General features: G+C 35.9%; 2 protein-coding genes and 1 long non-coding RNA gene across 4 annotated transcripts; all 3 read right to left on the bottom strand.

Moving 5' to 3' along the window:
* Nucleotides 1-807: 807 nt before the first annotated feature.
* Nucleotides 808-12,141, bottom strand: LOC107766532 (uncharacterized). Of its 2 annotated transcripts, none has more exons than XR_012702060.1 (3): nt 11,449-12,141; nt 7,818-10,351; nt 808-1,229 (listed from the first exon to the last, which is right to left on the bottom strand). It is a non-coding gene; the product is annotated as an uncharacterized LOC107766532 (long non-coding RNA). The 2 variants fall into 2 exon arrangements; XR_012702059.1 differs by lacking the exon at nt 808-1,229 and adding an exon at nt 6,423-6,720 and having other exon boundaries at nt 11,449-12,139.
* Nucleotides 12,142-12,402: 261 nt separating this feature from the next.
* Nucleotides 12,403-20,363, bottom strand: LOC107766536 (putative pectin methylesterase CGR3). Its single transcript, XM_075236854.1, has 3 exons — nt 19,401-20,363; nt 19,143-19,196; nt 12,403-17,448 (listed from the first exon to the last, which is right to left on the bottom strand). Exons 1-3 carry the CDS (start codon nt 19,702-19,704, stop codon nt 17,444-17,446), a joined length of 363 nt encoding a protein of 120 aa, XP_075092955.1. The 5' UTR covers nt 19,705-20,363; the 3' UTR covers nt 12,403-17,443.
* A 150-nt stretch (nt 20,364-20,513) lies between these two features.
* Nucleotides 20,514-22,934, bottom strand: LOC107766535 (uncharacterized). The gene has a single exon (XM_075236853.1). It carries the CDS (start codon nt 22,665-22,667, stop codon nt 20,760-20,762), a length of 1,908 nt encoding a protein of 635 aa, XP_075092954.1. The 5' UTR covers nt 22,668-22,934; the 3' UTR covers nt 20,514-20,759.
* Between the last annotated feature and the right edge of the window lie 694 nt (nt 22,935-23,628).

Below are 23,628 nucleotides of genomic sequence, written 5' to 3'. Positions count from 1 at the left end.
TACATTTTGAACCTATGTACCAATTTTAACCCTAAACTGCTTTTATCATTTATTATTTAAAGAATTGCAACGTCGTGAGAATGCATCTCGAATTGCGCCACATAAATGTACCCGTAATTTTCGATACGTTCCAACTTCGTTGAGATTTGGATTTGGGTCACATAAATGTGCACCCGAGTTTAGGAAGATAACATTATTAAATACGCGCCTAAAGATACTAACGCGTTGTTATTTTGAGAAAAGCCGTAAAGTTCGCTATGCGGCCTGTCTCGAAATCTAAGCATTTGAAATAACTATCCGTTGAGGGCCCCGCAATTTGTAATTTATTCGGCGAGGCACGCCTCACTTATTTTTAAAAGGGTAAGCCTAAAGCAACTATAATTTTGATATTTTTATTGTCTCTAAAGTAAAAAAAGGTCCTAATTAATTTGTTTTAAGAGCCACTTCCCCATTTAAGAAAGAAACTTATAATTAATCCGCATCGGGCCTCCGAGGCCTACCCGTGGGACAGCCGACTTTCATCTCCAAATCCAAGCACAACTTTCCTGATCGGTTAACTAATTAACAATGATTACAATTATTAGCTTAATAACACATTACCATTAATTTCCAATCTCGTTTTAACTATTGACAATGGCCTATTACTATCAGATTGAAAACATGTACCATAATATTATTATTACAACTAAAATATATTACTTGTCTAAACTACAACACTCACCAATGACAACATTGTCTAAAACTTACATAGATATACGCATTATAAAATATATAAAAGAGAATTTTATAAGAATCCATAGATACAAGTTTGATTCTTAACAAAATATGAATAACAAATGCACTCTTAATCAATAACCACATCTAAACCCATACTTACTGATTTCAGCTCAATTTTATTAGTACAAGTGAAATTCATGAATTCCAAAAAAACACTTTCTTGTTTCAGCTTGCAGCTTGCTTCTAATTTCAACAATTATACTGCAAAAACAAAACTAAACCCATATGACTATTACATAATCACATTCCAAAGTCCAAATAGTCCCTAAATCAAACAGCCCAAATAACTTATAAATAGTCCGAATTATACAGTCGTTTATTATTCATGTAATAGGAAACACATAACTAATATCAAATAGAATACAAGCATTCTATAGTTTGAACAATAAATCCTCTGGCCATTTCATTTCGGCTTCAATGAGCATACACCAAGATGATTCAAAGTAGTGTACCTGGAATCGAGAATAGCATAAGAAGAAGAAGAAGATGAAAGGCAGGTCAGCAGCAGCAGTAGTATACAATACAGCAACACCACAGCAAAGAACAGAGCAACAACCAGCAGAAATACACCCAGCACAAGCAGTCCAAAACCCAGGAGTGAAACCAGAAAATACTAAGCAATTCACAGACAGGAACAGAATGTATTCAGAAATGAGACAGGAGAGTAGATTTTCTGATTTCTGTTCTTCAGATTTTCAAATAAAGACACTCAAAACCTCAATTAAATAGTAACAAACTGATTCTGATTTTCAGTAGTAAAGAAGACCTCACTTTTTAGTATTTAGCTCTCAACCTATTGAACTCTTTAGGGTAAAAACTCAGCTTGTATTTCACTCTTAAACTCTGAATTTCTGATGTCAAAATCCAGCCTAGACTATCTAAAAAAAACTGAAAGAGAACTGATTTTTCTTCTCCAAAAAAACCAGCCCCTTTTCTGTTTTGAATGACCCTATTTATAACCAAACTTCAACCCCTTTCCAGCTCTAAGGAGCACTTAGCTAATTAGGAAAGTATTTCCCCCCACTACTACATGTTTTGTTCTCCTTTTAATTCATTTGTTCCCCACTAGAGTATGTTTTTTCCCATTATCCCTTCTCCTTCCTTTTATTTAAATTCAAATATGTATGGGCACCTATTTCTTAATCTATTTCCTTTCAACCTTCCCCCCACCATTATGTTTTGTTCCCCATTAGCATTTAAACAATTCATTAGTTTAATGGTACTTTAGTACCCTACTGTCAGAACATTCAACTTAAATCAATTTCAAACCTTTCAATCCCAAAATACCCTCCTAAAGTCCCTGAAATTACTGAAATTACCATTCTACCCCATCAGCTATATCCAATCCTCCTAATCAATTAACCAAACTATAGCAGCTATAACCAATCTTAAGTGAGAAATCCTAACAATTGACTAATCAAATCATATGAGACTAACTCCCAATTGACAACACTTAGGAATCAGTTCATCATGGTCAGATTCATATCAACATTCAAGATCAGATTCATATCAGAACAACATTAATATTCATCAAACTCAAATCACAATTTAAGCTTGAAACTCAATTCAGACCAAATATCATCAAAATAAAGATTCAGTGATTAAACTAACACACTTCTAGATTAAACCTAAACAAGAACAAATGAACACTGTCAACATACTGAATGAAAACAAACCGACTTATATGAAAAAAACATGGTGAATAACAATGAGAAAGGGAAATTGGACAAATTTGAAACAAATGATACCAATAGGCTTATTTCAACACAAAATTAGAACAGAAAATAAACAGGAGGGTAAACCTACTGGAATGAACCAAAAATTAAACTATTATCATGCTAATCTAACATTCAAGCATACCAGACTAATCGACGACACTTATTCAATCGATTACACAAATTATAACATATAACAATCGACAACAAACAGAAGCAATGATAAGATTGGACCAAATAAAAGGTCTAACTGGAGAAAGAAAAGAGTAATCGGTAAAAGACGAATTTGAACTCATCTTAACAAACAAACAACGAAACATGAAAAACAAACAGGGAAACAGAAGAAATACCTCCGAACTCAGAAACTGGACGACCCTGACTTGGACTCTGACTCGGACCTTTAATTGAGGTCGAACGGACCTTAATCGAGTATTCTCAACTGAGAACACTTCGACTAAGGTCCACCTAACTTCCTTTAATTTGGATAGATTTCAACCTTTGGTTTTCTAGGGTTCTTGGGGGTTCGATTTGGGGTTTAAACGGTTCTGGTCTGATTCGAACCAAACCAATGGTAGTTTGGTGATGAGGGAGGTCAGAGAGATATCCGGTATGCGTTTGGGACTGGTTGGCGTAGGTTTAGGTTCTGCTCGAATCTTCGATTGAAGATTCGAGAAGCTGGAGGTTGATTCGAGGCAAACGGTTAGCAGATTTGTAACAAGGGTGGTCAGATAGATTAGGGGTGTTAATTTGGTGACCGGCGGCGTTGTTGCCGCCGGGTTTCAAACGGAGGTGTAACAATGGAGGCTAGGGTTTGGGTCTGGTCCGTCTCTGAGCTTGAGGGAGACGATGGGGTGAGGGGGGGTTTGGTTTGGGGCGTGGGGTAAGGGATTAGGGTTATATAGGGAGGGGGTGGTTTAATCTTGGCCGTTGGATCAAGCACGATCAATGGCCTGGATCAATTCACTTAAAGGAAACGGTGACATTTGGTCATGCATCGAGACTGGGTCGACCCGGGTTGAAATGGACCGGGTTATGGGGGAAGGCTGGGACCGTTAGAACATTGGGAACGGACGGCTAGGATCAACTTGCCTAAAACGGCGTCGTTTCAAATAATGCTGGGTTGAAATGAGTCGTCTGATGGAAACAAATCAACGGCTTAGATCTGAGGCGCCGAAACGGCGTCGTTTGGACTGTCTGAGAGACCAGGCCTATTGGATTGGATCGTTTGATATGATTTGGGCCTGATTTTGCATTGAAATTGGCCCAGTTTCGATTTGGCCCAATTTCACTCTTTTCTTTTTTCCTTTCATTTTCTTTTAATTCCTTAAAACCAAAATTCCTAAATTAAATTGTAAAACCAAGATTATTTTAAAAAGATATTAATTAACCCTTAACAATAATTAACACACAAGATCAAATATTGATTAAAATAAAATCACACAATTAAACAATAAAAATGACAAAGCTACCAAAAATTCATATTTTTGTGATTTTCATTCTTTAAAATAGGACATGGTTTAATTAATTCAAAAATGCATAATTAAATCCTAAATATGCACGCAACGGGTATTTTGATATTTTTCAATTAATTAAAACAAGGTAAACATTCAGAGACAAAAATAATTATCCAAAATGTCACGCAAAATTCTCAAAATTGTACCCAAAGGCAATTTGTTTTATTTTTTGATTTCTTTTGGAGTAGTTTTCGTGAAGCAAAAATCACGTGCTCACAGTGGAAATTGGGGGTTTGGGTAGAATTAGGAATTTTTGTAAAATTGGAATTTAGACCTCAAATTGAAGTCAGATTTTGAAATAAATTACATAATCGGGATCGAGGGTGAATGGATAAATGGGTCTTGGTCCGAATTTTGGATTTGTACCAAGCGGGCGCGGGAGTTAACTTTTGTTGACTTTTTCAATAATGACCTAAATTGAATCTTTTGCAATCGTGGGTAGTTCATAAGGCTTATTTTGAATCGTTTGGTTGATAATTTTTTAGATTTGGTTGGTTCAGAGGCTTGTTTGAAAGGCAAAGTTATGGTTGAGTTTTGAGTTGATTTTTGAAGTAAGGTAATTGTCTTGGTTAATGTTGACTTGAGAGATTACGACTTGTTTGCCTATTTGCTACTTGTTTAAATGTTGGGTACAATGTATATGTGATGTGACGAGTATTTATGCATTGTTGTTAGGTTAAAGCATTCGGGTGAGACTTGTTTCTTGTAATGTACTCCCTTCTTTAATTATGATATACATGATTAGACTAGTTTATTACTAAATTGATCGTTCTTTCTGCATTTACGACTATTTGTGATAATTGAGTATTGTTTCTTGAAGTTGAGGTAGGTATTGTGGAACTGTCGCTGGCGTAAGGTTTATTCTTGCTTATTCTATCTCCCAAATTGTTATATGTTCATTGTTACATGGTAAGGGAGAGCGTTAAAGCACGAAGGGTGATGTAGTGCCGATTGTTGTTGTAATTATTGATTTATACATAGTGAGGAAGAGAGTTAAAGCACGAAGGGTAATGCCGTGCCGTATTTGAGAGTAAAGCATGAAGGGTGATGTCGTGCCTAATCTATTATTGCATGATAAAATTGAGAGTAAACACATGAAAGATGATGTCATGCTGTATTTTATAATTTACGGAGAGATTGAGAGTTAAAGAATGATGGGTGATGCCATGCCATTATTACTATTTCATGGTGAGGCTGAGAGTAAAATCACGAAGGGTGATGCCGTGCAGCTTTTATTCATTATGTTATCCGTCTCTTTGGTTGAAGGTTTATTTACTGCTTCATGTTACTATTTCTGGTTGTAGTACTGTATCTTGCACCCCCTTTTGCATGTCCCCTCCCAATAGTACATGTTAATTTTTTATTTGTATTATGTTGTACATATATTTTCATCTGTACAGGTTTAATTACGTGAGTGTCCTACCATAGCCTTGTCACTACCTCGTCGAGGTTAGGCTCGACATTTACGGAGTACATTGGGTCGGTTGTATTCATATTACACTTTGCACTTCTTGTGCAGATTTTGGTACTGGTCCCAGCAGTCCGTGAGGCGCATCAGCTCGGATTAGCACATTCGGAGACTCGAGGTAGATCTACTAACGTCTGCAGACCTTGAAGTCCCCTTCCAATTTCCCTATTACTGTTCTTTTCATTCGAGACAGTTGTACTTATTTTAAATACTATTTGTAGAAACTCTAAAAGCTCGTGCACTCATGACTCCAGATCCGGGTTGTACTTAGATATTATTGATTATTATGTCAATTCGTACTTTGTTTAAGTTTTATTTGGTTTAATTGGTTTGACTTATTGAATTGATTAAAATTTGGTAAAGAATTACTTTAATGTTGGCTTGCCTAGCAAGTGAAATGGTAGGCGTCATCATGATCCCGAAGGTGGAAGTTCCGGATCGTGACAAGTTGGTATCAGAGCACTAGGTTGTCTAGGTCTCACAAATGACGAGCAGGCTTAGTAGAGTCTGGGGGATCGGTATGGAGACGTATGTACCTACCTTCCAGAGGCTATGAAGTTTAGGAACAAATTTCACTTCTATTCTTCTCTATCGTGCGATTTTATTCTCTCATTGATAATTGAACTCTTCTACTCTCATTCTCTAAACACGTGCTGGATAGCAGCCGGAGCCCCCACTGGCAGCTCCTACAAGAGGCAGAAGATGAGGCCGAGGTCGCACCAGAGGATGAGGCCGAGGTCGCGCCAAAGGCCGAGGCAGAGGCAGAGCTCGATCCAGTACTCGAGCAAATAGGAGATAATTTTTTTAAAAGGGTATTTATTTATAATAAATAAGGTATCAACCTTTGCTATAGGAGGTAAAATTTCCTTCTAAATTAGCTAAGTAGCCCGATTTGGACCAAATGTCCAGACCAGTTAATCAACATGGCTTCTCAACATAATTTGAAAATGTCAGAAATAAACCATTAATTACAGACTTTCTTAAACATTAATACATGAATACTTCGAACTAAAACACTATGTTACTGAAAAGAACAAAGAAAATTATTTCAAATCTTCACTCATATTAACAGACAAGTCTATGAACCCAAGCACCTTCTATTTTTTATTTTTTATTTTCTTGAACAATATTACAACAAATGAACCTTGAATGCTAAACTCATCATCACTACACGCCTTTGATTTTAAATTAAACCCATGAGTCACAGTCGCACCCTTATGTGTGTACAGAAGTAGTGGTGATGGACCTATTCCAATCAAGATTTCACAAGCTCATATTAATACTTGACTAACAAAGACTTTATATCAAGATGAGGAGTCAGTTAGTAGCAATTAACCCAGATAACGAGTAAATATAGCTTAGATTTTAAGCTTGAGTAAACCAACAGAATCAGACACTTACTAAGAAAACAAAGATGAACCAAGTTTAAACCCACAAGTATCAGGAAGACATAGAACTAGGCATACACAAGATGTCAACACATTAACTCTGTATTTCTACATTCACAAGAGTTACAGGAAAGAAATTTACATACCTACTAGCAAGAGACAATCAACAAAAGGCCAAAATGAAACTGGAGAGAGTAAGTTCAACAAAAACAGAAACAGCAGCAGCAAGCAAAACAGTAGAGAATAACTCCAGAATCAAACTTTAAGCTTCAGCCCCAAAATTATCTCAAAGAAAATCAGAAATTGATGAAGAAGACCAGAACTTCTTAGAGATATCTAGGGATTTTGTGTGTGTACTATCTTCTAAGAGTGTAGGAATTGAAAAAGGAAATGCAGAGATTTTTTTTAGTGAGTATTCAGAGAATTAGTGTGAAAGTCCATCCCTAAAATGGGTGTGTGAGTTGAGCCTTATATAGAGTGTGAGTGTTCTAAGGGATAAGAATGAGAGGTACCAGGGAATCTGCCAGCATGCCCTTAAAATCAGGAAACAAGCATCTTTCAAAATAGAAAAAAGGGACAATTGTCCAATTTTCATCATCTTTTATCAACAGTTTTGGATAACTGGTGCTTTTCTAGAAACTTCCTAAACAAATACCAAAGAATTCCTATTTTTTGCCTTCCAATTAAACCCCCTCAAGTTCTATTTACTACAAGTAAATACCCCAAAGAATTACACAGATTGTAACTAAAAATGATAGGCAAAAACAGCCATCCATTTGACAAATTAATTAAACATATGCAATTAGACTAATTAGCATGAAATTAAACTACTAATTCAGCTACACTAATTAACACTAAACCAAATGGATAAATTATTTGCAATTGCAGGCCACCCTAATAAACAAAACAAAAAAAAATAAAAATGAAGACATGATAGAATGGGGTGAGGATATACCTATTGAAAGAGAAACAAAGCCATGAAAGCCTTTTTCGATGAAGCTCGGCCAGCCAGTGGTGAGTTGGCCGGAGTCCGGTGACTTCGAAATTGGTCAAAACTAATGCAAATGATTGATTAAAGTGAGTCTCAACCCAAAACGAACAAAATACCCCAAGTAATTTGACAAAGGTCAAACTAGGATTTTTCTGGAAATTTACATCTAAAATTCACTAATTTTGGTGGGGTTTCTGATGGAATTGAAAGGAAATATGAGATAAGAGGAGTGTGGTGGTTGTCTGGTGAGAAAATGGGGTTGTTTGGAGTGGCGGCGGCCGCCGAAAACCGAGACAAAATGGGGCTGTTTGGAGTGGCGTCCGCCGCCGTGAGCGATTTTCGGCGGTGGCCAGCGGCGATGGTTTAGAGGGGTAAAAGAGAGGTGAAAGAGACGGAGTAAGGGGGGTCTTTGGGGTTAGGGGTGTTTCAGACACTTTTAAGGGAATTAAAGCCTAGTTCCTGGTTGTTTGATGGAGGAAAATGAACGACCATGATTGACCATCACCAAAATGGAGTCGTTTTATTAATTAGGGGTGCTGGACCGGGTTAAAGGTTCTGACTGGGGCGGATTGGGAGAGAATTGGGTCATGGAAATCAGGCCCAAATGTTTTGAAACAGCCCTTTTTCTTTTCTTTGCTTTTTTTTTTCTTTATCTTTAAATCCTATAGAATTAATTAAAAATCTAAACTAAATTCTAAATAAAACCTAATATGTAGAATTAAATTATTTATCTATTTCTAATATTAAAATAATTAATTAACTTAAAACTAATGAAAGAAAAATACTAATTTTAAAACTAGAAGCTAAATATGTAAAAATGGCTAATTTTTTTAATTTTTGTTTAATAATGCAATTAGCTCATGTATTTAAATTCTAAATGCAATTAAGACCTAAAATCCTATGCAATGAATATTGGTATATTTTTGGGTATTTTTCTATGATTTAAAAATGTTAAAAATGCATGAAAAATGCGACTAACTACAAATAATTACCAAAAATTCCTAAAAATCTATTAAAAAAATTAAAAACAATTAAGAAAAAAATCTATTTATTGATTTTGTGGAAGAATTTTTTGGTGAGGCAAAAATTACGTGCTCACAGTCGTTATAAGCTAAATCAATCTCCCTAAAACAGCGCAATCTTCATAGATTCAATCCATCCTTTCTTTTTTTAGTGGTATCTTTACTAAAATATTTTTTAGTGGTATCTTTACAAATAGATTTATATATTGAAATTATATAATTACATTAAATACAGTTAAATACATAAAAATACATTGAATACATGAAGTATTTATAGTGCAAAAACATATGAATGCATATTGCAGATACATTTGAATACATATATACATTTGAATACATAAACTATATTAATTAAAAAAACATATGAATACATTCATGAAATACAGTGAGACAGTGAATACAATGAAATACATGGAATACAGCTAGATACCATGAAATACAATGAAAAAAAGACAGTGAATACAAATGAAATACATGGAATACAGTGAGATACATTGAAATACAATGAAAAAAAAGGTAACAAACTTTTCAAGGCAAAGTAGCTACTAATTTTCACTACTTCTGAGTTCATTCTCTCTTGGCTTTTGTGTGAATCTTGATATTCCTCGTAAGGTAGTTGGATTATGTGGCAATGCCGTCATTTTTTAAGATGAAATTGTAGGTTGTGGTCATTAAACTGTCGTCGCAGCCGTTGTTTTCGGTGGTGCAATCTAACAGTTGTTGTTCGGAGAGTGAAATCAAGTTGTCTACTGAGAGTTTGTACCGGAGGAGGGGGTTGGGGCGACACAAAAAGGAAGAGGGAAGTGGTCGCCGGTCGAATCTGTCGTTGGCGGAACACAATCCCTGCTAGGGTTTCTAAAAGCAGGGGAGGAAAAACCTGGGGAAAAAGAGAAGAAAGAGAAAGGAGGAGAGAGTCTAGGGAGAGGGAGAGAGAAAAATAATATACAGCGTATTTAATGGCTTAAAGGTAGGAATTGGCCATAAATAGAAATTTTGCTATAAAAATTAATAGGTAGCTATAGGAGATAATTTTTTTAAAAGGGTATTTATTTATAATAAATAAGGTATCAACCTTTGCTATAGGATGTAAAATTTCCTTTTAAATTAGCTAAGTAGCCCCATTTGGACCAAATGTCCAGACCAGTTAATCAACATGGCTTCTCAACATAATTTGAAAATGTCAGAAATAAAACATTAATTACAGACTTTCTTAAACACTAATACATGAATACTTCGAACTAAAACACTACGTTACTGAAAAGAACAAAGAAAATTATTTCAAATCTTCACTCATATTAACAGACAAGTCTATGAACCCAAGCACCTTCTATTTTTTATTTTTTATTTTCTTGAACAATATTACAACAAATGAACCTTGAATGCTAAACTCATCATCACTACACGCCTTTGATTTCAAATTAAACCCATGAGTCACAGTCGCACCCTTATGTGTGTACAGAAGTAGTGGTGATGGACCTATTCCAATCAAGATTTCACAAGCTCATATTAATACTTAACTAACAAAGACTTTATATCAAGATGAGTAGTCAGTTAGTAGCAATTAACCCAGATAACGAGTAAATATAGCTTAGATTTTAAGCTTGAGTAAACCAACAGAATCAGACACTTACTAAGAAAACAAAGATGAACCAAGTTTAAACCCACAAGTATCAGGAAGACATAGAACTAGGCATACACAAGATGTCAACACATTAACTCTGTATTTCTACATTCACAAGAGTTACAGGAAAGAAATTTACATACCTACTAGCAAGAGACAATCAACAAAAGGCCCAAATGAAACTGGAGAGAGTAAGTTCAACAAAAACAGAAACAGCAGCAGCAAGCAAAACAGTAGAGAATAACTCCAGAATCAAACTTTAAGGTTCAACCCCAAAATTATCTCAAAGAAAATCAGAAATTGATGAAGAAGACCAGAATTTTTTAGAGATATCTAGGGATTTTGTGTGTGTACTATCTTCTAAGAGTGTAGGAATTGAAAAAGGAAATGCAGAGATTTTTTTTAGTGAGTATTCAGAGAATTAGTGTGAAAGTCCATCCCTAAAATGGGTGTGTGAGTTGAGCCTTATATAGAGTGTGAGTGTGCTAAGGGATAAGAATGAGAGGTACCAGGGAATCTACCAGCATGCCCTTAAAATCAGGAAACAAGCATCTTTCAAAACAGAAAAAATGGGCAGTTGTCCAATTTTCATCATCTTTTATCAACAGTTTTGGATAGCTGGTGCTTTTCTAGAAACTTCCTAAACAAATACCAAAGAATTCCTATTTTTTGCCTTCCAATTAAACCCCCTCAAGTTCTATTTACTACAAGTAAACACCCCAAAGAATTACACAGATTGTGACTAAAAATGATAGGCAAAAACAGCCATCCATTTGACAAATTAATTAAACATATGCAATTAGACTAATTAGCATGAAATTGAACTACTAATTCAGCTACACTAATTAACACTAAACCAAATGGACAAATTATTTGCAATTGCAGGCCACCCTAACAAACAAAACAAAAAAAAACAAAAATGAAGACATGATAGAATGGGGTAAGGATATACCTATTGAAAGAGAGACAAAGCCATGAAACCCTTTTTCGATGAAGCTCGGCCAGTCAGTGGTGAGTTGGCCGGAGTCCGGTGACTTCGAAATTGGTCAAAACTAACGCAAATGATTGATTAAAGTGAGTCTCGACCCAAAACGAACAAAATACCCCAAGTAATTTGACAAAGGTCAAACTAGGATTTTTCTGGAAATTTACATCTAAAATTCACTAATTTTGGTGGGGTTTCTGATGGAATTGAAAGGAAATATGAGATAAGAGGAGTGTGGTGGTTGTCTGGTGAGAAAATGGGGTTGTTTGGAGTGGCGGCGGCCGCCGAAAACCGAAACAAAATGGGGCTGTTTGGAGTGGCGTCCGCCGCCGTGGGCGATTTTCGGCGGTGGCCAGCGGCGATGGTTTAGAGGGGTAAAAGAGAGGTGAAAGAGACGGAGTAAGGGGGGTCTTTGGGGTTAGGGGTGTTTCAGACACTTTTAAGGGAATTAAAGCCTAGTTCCTGGTTGTTTGATGGAGGAAAATGAACGACCATGATTGACCATCGCCAAAATGGAGTCGTTTTATTAATTAGGGGTGCTGGACCGGGTTAAAGGTTCTGACTGGGGCGAATTGGGAGAGAATTGGGCCATGGAAATCAGGCCCAAATGTTTTGAAACAGCCCTTTTTCTTTTCTTTGCTTTTTTTTTTTCTTTATCTTTAAATCCTATAGAATTAATTAAAAATCTAAACTAAATTCTAAATAAAACCTAATATGTAGAATTAAATTATTTATCTATTTCTAATATTAAAATAATTAATTAACTTAAAACTAATGAAAGAAAAAATACTAATTTTAAAACTAGAAGCTAAATATGTAAAAATGGCTAATTTTTTTAATTTTTGTTTAATAATGCAATTAGCTCATGTATTTAAATTCTAAATGCAATTAAGACCTAAAATCCTATGCAATGAATATTTGGGATATTTTTGGGTATTTTTCTATAATTTAAAAATGTTAAAAATGCATGAAAAATGCGACTAACTACAAATAATTACCAAAAATTCCTAAAAATCTATTAAAAAAATTAAAAACAATTAAGAAAAAAATCTATTTATTGATTTTGTGGAAGAATTTTTTGGTGAGGCAAAAATTACGTGCTCACAGTCGTTATAAGCTAAATCAATCTCCCTAAAATAAGCTTTCCAGTTTGATATGTCGTAGAGAATCCAAATTGTAATCATAATTACACATGTTTGGAAAATGATTTACCAGAGATGTGTTACTGTGGAATCTGTGGAAAAACAACACAACTACACCTCTATTCTCAAACTTTGTAATCAAATAAATAAGGAGGGAAAGGAGGAAGTGGTAATGACATTGGGGGTGCATTCTTGTGTCCGTCTTCTAACTTAGGAGATGCTCAGCTGCTCAACTTTTTCAATAATGTCCTCACGCCACAAGTGCACAAGTATACGATGTATAAAAGAGATGATCAACATCTAACACAGACAGCATATACGTCTACTGAAGAATTCTTTCTTTTTCTTTTTGCAATTTGAAGAGATATAGCAATCACTGGACTTATATCCATTACAGGATATTAGGCAAACTCTGAGCTCTATGACTTCTCTAACTTAGCGAGCATGCGTATCACCAAAAATGTCGACTCTAGAGTAAATGTTATGCAGTCATTACTACAATTGTTTTACTACTGGAGTATCCATTTCCATGCTACATCTGAACCTTCATCAAACTGCCTATTTAGACAGCCCTCCATCTCCACATGATGGTGAGTCAAGTCACTAAGAAGTTGACAGCAGAAAATGAAGATAAAGTACTAAAATAAGCTATGCAGAAACTATGGTAAGAAACATAGTCCCCAAACAACGCTTCAGTGAAAAACCAAGAATCAGGCAAACAGACTTAACATTAATATGCAGGATGCATGAAAGCCAACCCAAGAGAAAGCTGAGAATAAATTGATTGAAGCAACTTTTACATTTAAAAAAAAAGATCGACTTTTAAATAATCGAGAAATCCCCAATTTCCAATGGTGCACGGTTAGAAACTCGACGGATAATGAGCCCACTCATCTACCCTTCTCATCCAATTAAATAACAAGCTTTTGTCTATAGCAGGTTCGTGGCATGCAAGTAACCTACAGATCACATGTTGCGTTTTTACTACTAAACCAAAGTTCTGGGACTTATGCAAAAAAAAAAAAAAAAAAAAAGGAGACTCACATCACCAAATCCTTGTCGACAAACCTACCAACTCACACTATGTTTCGATGAATAGTACAGCTTTCCATTGCTTCATGGAAAGGCATTTTACAGTGAGATTTCTTATTGGAAGGTGCAGAGATCAACAAAACTTTTAGTCCTTGCTTTCAAAACTATAGAGATGTAGAACAAGAACTACAAAAAAGGTAGACATGTGTCCTAAGTTGGCTTAAGCATCTTGGACAAAAATAGAGATGTTATAGTATGACATAGATGAACCAAGAATCATCAAAGTAGAATGCACGCTTGCCTCTTATACAAGTATAATTTTGTGGATGAGCTCAGTTGGTATTACCTTTTCCTGATGGACAGACTAGGAACACTTTTTATTATTACACGCCCTGACTTGGTACAGTGTCCGGCATCAACAATGATATCAATAACTACAACGCCTCAATCCCTATCATATAAATATATCCCCAAAAAAGGATGATGGAAAAAAAAAAGTACAAGTGGAGACGGGTCAAAGAGAGGAAGCCTAGTGACGTTCAGGTACATTCTTCTGTCTGTCTGCTAGCTTAAGGGAATGCTCTACCGCTGCACTTTTTCAATGATGTCCTCTATCCGAGTCGATCGACAAGTAAACAGTGTATAAAAGAACCATTTTACATCTAACAGAGACAGCTATGTCAATAGGAAGACTTGTTTCTTTTTCGTTTTCATATCTGAACTGGACTGAAATCCATTAATACATGATATTAAGGAAAACAAAGAGCTCTATGACTTCTCTAGCTTAGCAAGCTTACTGGCATTTGGTGTCGCTCTGAAAGATGATCTACTTCGGCATAAAAAGAATGGGGATAAGCACTGTCACTACAAAAATCATTTTACTACTGGAGTATCCAGTATCATTCTACATCAGAACTTTCTTCAACTGCCTATTTAGACAGCTGTCAATCTCCGTATGACAGTAAGTCAAGTCGCTAAGAAGTTCAAAGCAGAAAACCAAGATAAAGAACTAAAATTTCTAATATAAGAATTATTGTTACAAACATAGTCGCCAAACTCTGCTTCAGAGGGGAAAAAACCTAAGAATCAGACACATGCTTAAACGACAAAATCTGTTGCCTGTCAAAAGTAAATAAATAACAAATCTGTTTGGATGTAGGGACTGGAAGCCTATAAGAGAAAGCTGAGAATAAATTGGCTGGATGGAAGAAGCAGCGTTCACGTTAGCAAATGAGACATACGCTCACCAAATCCCTGTTGACGAACCTGCCAACTCATGCTATGTGTCTATTAATCGTACAACTCGCGTTACTTCATGGAAAGACATTTACAGTGGGATTTCTTAAGGGAAGGTGTAGAGATGAACAAAAGTTAATCATTGCTTTCAACACTACCATGGGATGGCCAACGCCAAACCTCGAGCTTTTCTCGGTAAAGTGGCTATTGCAATTCAATCATGAAAAAGGTTCCTTCTTTCTTTTTCTTTCACAAACTAGAAATCCCTGAGATGCCTATCGGTCCATAATTTGAAACCAGTGACGAACTTGTGACGTGCGCCTAACCCTTACAGTTCTCCTACTGTTGAATCAAAGCCGACATTTGTGAAGAGTCCATTTATAGGATGGTGCTCAGAAAAAAAATAACAGACTAGGCTGCTCTTGAAACTTGAAAGAAAGCAGGAAGGAACTGGGAAGACTTCTTGAATCAGTATTCATTGTGTTTGGAGGGGTGAATAAAATTAGATTCTGGGAGGACTGATAAAAAAATAAAAAGATTCTAGGAGAATGGCCAGTGTGATGCTCGTATCTTAAAATTTTCTTACCTGAGATATTTAACACTGCCTTAACTAATATTTTAGTACCTATTATAAATCAATTTTGGCATAAATAGATAGGAAAACTAACTTAAAGGGCCTCAACTTTCTTTCATTTTCTCCAAACAAAATAGCTTCTCCGTAATACTTGGAGTTTTCTGCTGCATTTTGCAATACATTCTTGTTAGCAATTAATTTAATTAAGAAATTATGCAGCTTGTTCATTTTACTTGGTGTCCAAAAATGTATCCGTATAATATATATGGTTATTTCATGCACAACCATGATGGCAAATTATATGGAACCAAGACAACTGGCCATAAGCTATGTGAGATAGACATAGACTTAAATGGACTAAAGTCATATGAAGATAATCAGAGTCTAACATCCTAAGGATCTCGAGCAAAATCTAGGTGTGATTTACCAAATTGTCTCTAAGCAAAATTATCAACAAGATTTCGCATGACTACGTCTCGAGTGTAACCTTCAGCATGCTATCCCATTTGAGTAGATGTTTTCGATGACATGAATTACCTTTGAAGTTTTGGTATCAATGAAAAACATCTAAACACCTTTGTTGGAATTTTTTGAGGTTTCCGAGCAATAACTAATTGATGCACCTACAAATTGTTTATATCTTGGAGTTTTGCAGAACTTATGATCTCTTCTATCTTTGTCTCGTTCCAATAGATCATACCGTAATGTGGACACGCATGTATCTCTTTGTATTCAAGCTCTAAATATTTAAAAAAATTCTTTGCAACATTAAAGGAATTGGAAAATGTTTCACCTTCAGAAAATCTTTTAGCAACTCTAGCAACATGGAAAATAAATTGTTGCTCTGCCCATTGAGACACTTTAAATGTAATAAACGGGCAAGGAAAGAAAGTAACAAATATTTGCTTCCCAATTATAAATCATGCTTAGCTTCTTTCATTAAGTTAAGAAATTCTTCATTCTTCTTATCAAACCTCCTTCTATGTTGATCTGACCGACCAAATCTATCATCAGTACTGTCCATATCAACAAAGTCTCTTGTAGGACGAACTCAAAAAATATCATGTAACAAGTCTTATATTTCATCGCCCCTATCCGATTGATTAACGGACATTGATGAAGACGATATATCGCCATGAAAAATCCAAGTATTGTAACTAGCTAGAAATCCATCAACCTCAATGTGTTCAATAATCAAATCTTTTGGAACAAATTTCATATTACGACACTTTCGGCATGGACACAAGGTTTTTGATGCATCAAGCCTATCTAATGAAGCAAAATGAAGAAAATCTTTGGCTCCGTTCTAGTATAAAGAATCATTCTTATTCAATATGTTTATCCTATTCTTATATATATATATATATGAGAGAGAAGGGGGGGTTGATAGAAAAGTATGCCATTCATCAACTAAAAACATTGATAAAATAAATATACATAGGCATAATATTCAGAAATTAGAAAGGATAAATCAAAACATGTGCATATTTACATAATACTTTACTAATGAATAAAGAGATATTGTCCATAATAATGATTTTAAAAAAAATATCCAGATTCAATTTCTTTTTCTGAAGTTAATCTCGCGAACCAAATTTTTTTAACATTTTATGGTGGCTAAGCAAAATCAAACTACTAAACACCCAAAAAATAAAATAATCTAACAAGGATAGAGTAGTATTTTGAGTAAATCCAACTTTTACGGAACTAATATCAAATTAATATTTGATTTAACTTAATTTAGATCTATTTTAGAATGCAAACAAATATAAAGAGCCTAATTAACTAGGAAACAAGAAACCTCGAAAATACTTTTAGAACACAAAAATACTTTTCTGAATCCTACATAACAAAGAATTAGCTCTCCATATTATTAAACGAAATAGGAAGTAGATACGAACCTGCAAAAGCCTCACAAAGATTCTTGAACCCTATATCAATGTTATTCAAGTAGTGTTGCTTCCATTTCATGTATTCTTCAAACTGCAAATAAATGGCGAACTATCGACTGATAGATAGAAGTACAGAGATTCACGTGAAATTACATAATGTACGAACATGGTATAAGAAGTACTTTAAGAATAAATCAAGAGCCAACGCCAAATCTTAATAACAATCTCTACATATCTGTAATGTTATTGGTTCCAAATCTCTTCAATCAGTAAGGATCTCAATTAGAGGAATAGTATCACTCGCCTTAGGCACAGGCCAAGCTTGATAAAATACTACTCCCTCTGTTCCAGTTTATGTGAACGTATTTCCTTTTTGGTATGTTCCAAAAAGAATGACCCCTTTCTAAATTTGGTAACAATTCAACTTAAACTTACAATTTTACCCTTAATGAGAAGCTTTTATAATCACACAAATACTCTGGGTCCCTTTTTGACTTGTTTAGGACCACAAATTTCAAAAGTTTTCATTTTTTCTTAAACTTCGTGCCCAATCAAACAAGTTCACATGAATTGGAACGGAGGGAGTAAGAATTATCGGTAGTTTGAATTTTTTAATTAGTAAAGAAAGCTATAATTTTAGGAAATTCAAAGGAAGGAAGCCCTAAAACCTTTAAAGCAAAAAAGAAAAATTCGAATCTCCAAACTAGTCCAAAGCTCTCCATATTCTTTGATAGCCTTAATTTGTAGAGAGCGAATGCATTACGGAGCCAGAGTCACCAATTTTGAAAAATACGACGGGATTTGAGAAAAGATGGAGTAAATTAGTGAAATACCTGCATCAAAGGTTTCTATTTGGTTTTGGTATTCAATCGGGGGTCTTGGTGCTTCTACGAATTGGGTGTCTTTTGCTGGCAATATCTTGGCTAATCATTTTTTTTATAAGGTAATAAATTTCAATAAAAGGGGCAAAATAGATGCTCGTATATAAGGAGTATACCAAAAAGTAAAAAACCTTACAAGAGAACATGGTTTTCTACGAATGATACCCAATCTTCTATACAAATAAGAACTTCATGGGTGCACCCAAAAATAAATAAGGGAAAAGAGGCTACTCCTCGAGCGTACAAGATCTTTCTCTACTCCATCAAAAGCTCTCATATTCCTCTCACTCCAAACAAACCCACATGAGTGCTAGAGTGGCCTTTGAAGGTTCTAGTTTTCTAGACTTTTTGGTCTTATGCTTTGTGTGTATTGCTTTTACAAGAGTAATCACTTATTCTAATTGTACAAACAACATTAACTTACCTAAATAGGTTATTTTAACCTCTTATTTTGTTCCGAACTCTTTTGTTGATTATAAAATTTATGCATCCAGTAGTTTTTCTATTCTAGTGCTAAATATTAAGAATGATTTAACAATTAAAAAAATCTAACATTACTTGTAAATGTTGGTAATTGTTTTCGACATTCTGCATCAAACACCCTTTTTACAGCATTTTTATAGGTGTCATTATATTCTTTTCTTTCCAGCATTTATTTCAAATGTCATGTCACTAAATAAATGCCGTTGTATCATCACTTTCTTGTAGTGATAGTTGTACAAGTCAAGCTGCACGACACAGAACTTGGTAATTAGGTCTGGGTATAGCATATGCAATGGAAGCGTCAGCTCTGGTTTAAAACAAATATGATCTATCGTTGATGAATATTAAATCTACAGAGAGAGAGAGAGATACCATCATCACAATATACTTCAGCAATACAAAAAAATGATCATTGACTTACGGGGCAGCCAAATTTGATAGCTCCGCCACTTTAACCTTTGGTGACCAAGATAACCTAAGAACGTAATCAAATATTTTAGCCACATGTCAAATGGTTTTTATTATAAGGTCAAACATCACAACAATAACTGCCTTCTTATAGTAAATAACATGCCAGAGGAACCCTACCTCAGTTTAACTTTAACATCACCAGTTCCAAAATAGTGTACCAGCTGAACTATTTAAGAAAATTGTAATGACCAAAGTTATCAGTATTTACCAGGTAAAATAACTAAACCATCAGCAGCCACCCTTGCCAACTCTGGAAGAGTCTTGTTAGATATCTTGGAGATCATTAATCCACTGCATCCAACACTATGACAAGAGAGAACGACTTTGAAATTTGAAAGGTAGGGAAGTAGAAACTTGATATTTGCTACTAGCAAAATCCCTTTGTGAACAAGAGCCTTGCAGTTGCTATCAGTTTCATCTAAACCATATGGTTCAAAGCCCCAAGGTTCAGTATCCTCTTCTTTTAATAGTTTAGACACCACTGAACAAGACTCAGGGCCTACATGCAACATTTTCCGCAGACTGTATGCTTTCTTCAGTACAGATAAACAATGCCCTTTGAAGCTCAGCTGTGCTTCAAACACGACCTAATAACGTGTTCTTGTAGAAGGGCATTCACTGAACCAGGGAACTTGGCCAGAGAGTTTGTCCAGGCTTTGGTGTTTTTACTGCAAATGCAGAAGTACAAAGGTGTGGAAAAACTGTCTCTAGGTGTCAATTTTAGTGCCAATAGACAAGGAGGGACAGAGAACCTTTTTCAAGGGATTGATGCACATCCACAGGTTCAATGCTTGGTTTTGCCGGACTCTTCTTTTGTGGACAAATGGGAGTTTCATTAATGGCTAATATGATTTATTTTAACTATTTAAATACATTGCAGATTGTACAGATTCACTCTGAATTTTGGACCAACAATGTATTCCTAGTCCTATCCACATTCTGTGACTTTTAGTACAGGGAGGGCACAACATTGGAGCCAATAGCAATAGATCAAAAATATTTACTGATTTCAAGAAAAACAACTCCATAAGCCAAGATCCAAATAAGTATGGTGCAAACATAAGTTTCTGCAACTGAACAACACTTCTACTGATGACAAATAGAGTTGATTGTTTAATCACCACAATTTCTTCGAAAAGTTCTCAGGCAGTGCAGTGAATGAATCACCCTTTGCATATAAGGTCCAAGATAATCACAGCCATGAAACAACACTTCTACATTTATATGTAGAAAGCAACAAATGTGACAGATTGCTTATAATGATTCCCAGGACAAAATGTTCCAGAATTTCTCTCACAAACAAGAGAAGGTGCAGATGTTAAGACCCAGAAAACAAAACATTTTATTTGGACCACATACATCAGATATCAAAATGTTTTGTCCCATTACATAAAGAGAACGATTGAGAAGATTTAAACACAAGAATTCCTCAAAAGAACAGATCACCTAGATTACATTCTAGTACATTCAAAGAAAGCTGCAAATACTTTGACATCTCATACCATGTCGAGAAGATAGAAAGCAAAAAACACAATTTTGAAACCATCAAATAAAAAATCTTTGATGCTTAATAGCATGTGTAAACTCCACTTGAATACCTGTGATCAACCTCATAAAAATCGGTTTTTCCCTCTATAGCTGGCTGGAGAGAAATGCCAGACAAAGATCTAGGGGATGAAAACTTTACGTAACCAAAAAGCACTAGCTCTTCCCCACCATCATCATCATTAATATCTACAGGGAACCTCGCCCTCAGCTTACCAGGATGACCCTTGAGTGGGATCTCATCAACATGCCATTTCAGTTCTCTCTCAGACCGGTTCAATACAGCTTTGGGTGTAACTTTCAGTAATGTGGGGTCTACTGGCAATTTCAGGACAAAGGTTATATTGGTTAATGGAACTGGAAGATCAGGATTTGCAACGTACTGCAGCATTACAGAAAGTAATGTCCCACTAAGACGCTTAACAAGTCGAATCCTCAAAGGCAATGGAGTTAAACGCGGCAGCAAACTGTACTTAATAATAGGTATAGGCTCATTTGAAGGTGCTGTCTTCACATGAAACAAACCATTCCCAAGGCTGCTCACATGAGAGTTTTGCATAACAAACCTCTTAACACCAGCTGTGCCTTCAACCTTGAAGGAAAACTCAGTTTCCTTATCATCAGAAGACTTCGGGGGCAGTGTTCTTAAGAAAACAACGCCCATCAACCCAACCCTAGCAAGCAACGATTCTCTGAACTCCGCACTGATCTCCTCGGTGATGAACATTTCTGGACCATTCATTTTCTTCACCAAAATATCCTCAAGTTTTTTCCCAGCGCCACCATCAGTAGCAGCTCCAGCTGCAGCTTTAGGTGGTTCACTAGTCTCCAGTAACTCAAGCCCACCAAGACCCTGATCTTTCTTTACCTTTTTAGTTCCCACATACTCTGAAGCATCTAATCCACCACCCCAAGCATCATTAATCCCTTCAAAATCCTGCTGCAGAGTTGATCCGTCATTACTAAACTCTATCCCACCATAATCCCCTTCAAACCCTTCCACACCAATATGGGTTGACTGGGTAGCTGCAGCAGGTGGCAAGGTAGTCACCTCAAGCCCTGCCAATGCTTTGGATACATCCGAACTATCCTTATCCTTATCCTTCTTAAAATCACCCACCAAAGACTCCGGCTTATTAATCATATCACTTGCAGCAAATGGATCTTTCTCCCCCTCAATCTCCTCAATTTTCTCCTCCTCCTTTTCTCCACCCGTAATCGCCAACGATGCTGCCACCTCATCACCCGCCTCCAACGTCTCCTGAGGCAACTCAAACAAGACTTTTGAGAACGATTCCACTCCACCTTCTTGTTCCAACGCATGAGCCTCCACATTCACCCAACTATCAGCTCCCCTGATCTTATTCTCCGTATGAATAGCAGAATGCACCATCTTGGCAATACTCTCCCCGTGCATAGACGCCAACATAGTCGCCAGCCTAATATTACTAACCCCTCTTAACACAATATCCAAAGCCATATATATCTCTGCGTACTTCTTAGCTAACTTCTCCGGAGTGACATCAACACCCCGGCATGCAGTAACTACCACAGAAACAGCTTGATTCACAATACTAATACACTCAAACACATTATTAACAACCATTTCTTTGTCGTTATTATCATCAGCAGTGGTAATAGCAAGGACATAAATCGAGTTAACAAGGCGGTATACAACACGGTACCTGGATTCGACACCAACAATAACTTGACCCGAAGAAGCAGCGAGCGGATCATCACCAAGGGACATAGAAGGATCAGAAGAAGTATCAGAGGGGGTGGGTGGTTGGGCTTGTTTGGAAAAGGCAAGGCGGGTTTGGCGAAAAGCGGAAAGGGCCATTAGGGCACGAGAAGGAGGGAACCATTCACGGGTTTGGAGTAAGATGTCAGGTCCATTTGTAGGTTGAAGGGAAAGTGCCAAACAAGACATTTTGGGGGCTGATCTTTAAATCAGATCTTGGTAAATTCTATAGAAAAATTCTTAGAACTGACAGTTCTGTATGTGTGTGTGTGTTTTCTAAAGATTCACTTACTTGAGAAGTGAATCCAGATCATGTTTCAACCTGCAATTTGACAAAGATTCACTTACTTGAGAAGTGCAGAGAATTGTAGTTGAGCTTTTCTCGTTGCGGAGATCGGAGAGAGGAAGAGGAGAGCTTAGATGATGCGAATGGAAAGAGGATGATCGGACCAACTGTTAAACGGGTCGGGCTTGTTGCTTAGCATGTTGGGGCAAGCTTCAGCTTGTATTTTTTTTTTTTTTTTTAAGAATTATAAAAAAATACACGTGACAATATACCATAATAAAAAATACCCATATTTTTAAGTTTTACCCAACCTAGTTCATATTGTACATATTTTGAAAGCACTAGCAAATTCAAAACCTGTATTCTTACAACCATTGCTTCTAAAGTTATGGAGTTAAATATGTGTTCTCACAATCATTGCTTTCACTCTCTGTTCTTCTCACATCTTCTACATATGCTTCAAAGGGTCGTTCGCCATTGCTGCTTCTTACCCTGTGTCACTTGGTTGCAATGTAAGAAAATTGAAGAGTAGAAGTTCACCATTGAAGGTCATTCAAAGCTTTGCTTTGGAAAATAAGATTTTTTGAGTTTGTTAGTTGTTTGGATTGGGTGTCGTTCCAATTGATTGAAAATATCAAAAGGAGTTCAAAATTTAAATTTGAAGTGATTTGGAGTAAATTTGAGTTAAATTTTAGAAAAGACGCAAGGAAGAAGACGAAGTCAGTTTTTTGTATAATTATGTATAATAGTGTATATGAGTGTATAAACACATCTTATACACTTTTATACACCTTTATACAAGCGTATGTAGACGAACTTCTTCCACGATTTTCAATTGCAATTCTTGTTCAAAACCAGTCCAAA

This window comes from Nicotiana tabacum, chromosome 18 (assembly GCF_000715075.1).
Source record: "Nicotiana tabacum cultivar K326 chromosome 18, ASM71507v2, whole genome shotgun sequence".
Lineage (NCBI taxonomy): Eukaryota > Viridiplantae > Streptophyta > Magnoliopsida > Solanales > Solanaceae > Nicotiana > Nicotiana tabacum.
The sequence above is the reverse complement of the archived record's forward strand: the minus strand, read 5'-3'. Positions and strand labels throughout refer to the sequence as shown.

Coding starts and splice junctions, on each gene's coding strand:
- LOC107766536 (XM_075236854.1), bottom strand. CDS start 19,704: ATGTTGCATGTAGGCCCTGAGTCTTGTTCAGTGGTGTCTAAACTATTA. Junction 19,197..19,400: donor TGGTTTAGTTATTTTACCTG/GTAAATACTGAT, acceptor TTACGTTCTTAG/GTTATCTTGGTCACCAAAGG.
- LOC107766535 (XM_075236853.1), bottom strand. CDS start 22,667: ATGTCTTGTTTGGCACTTTCCCTTCAACCTACAAATGGACCTGACATC.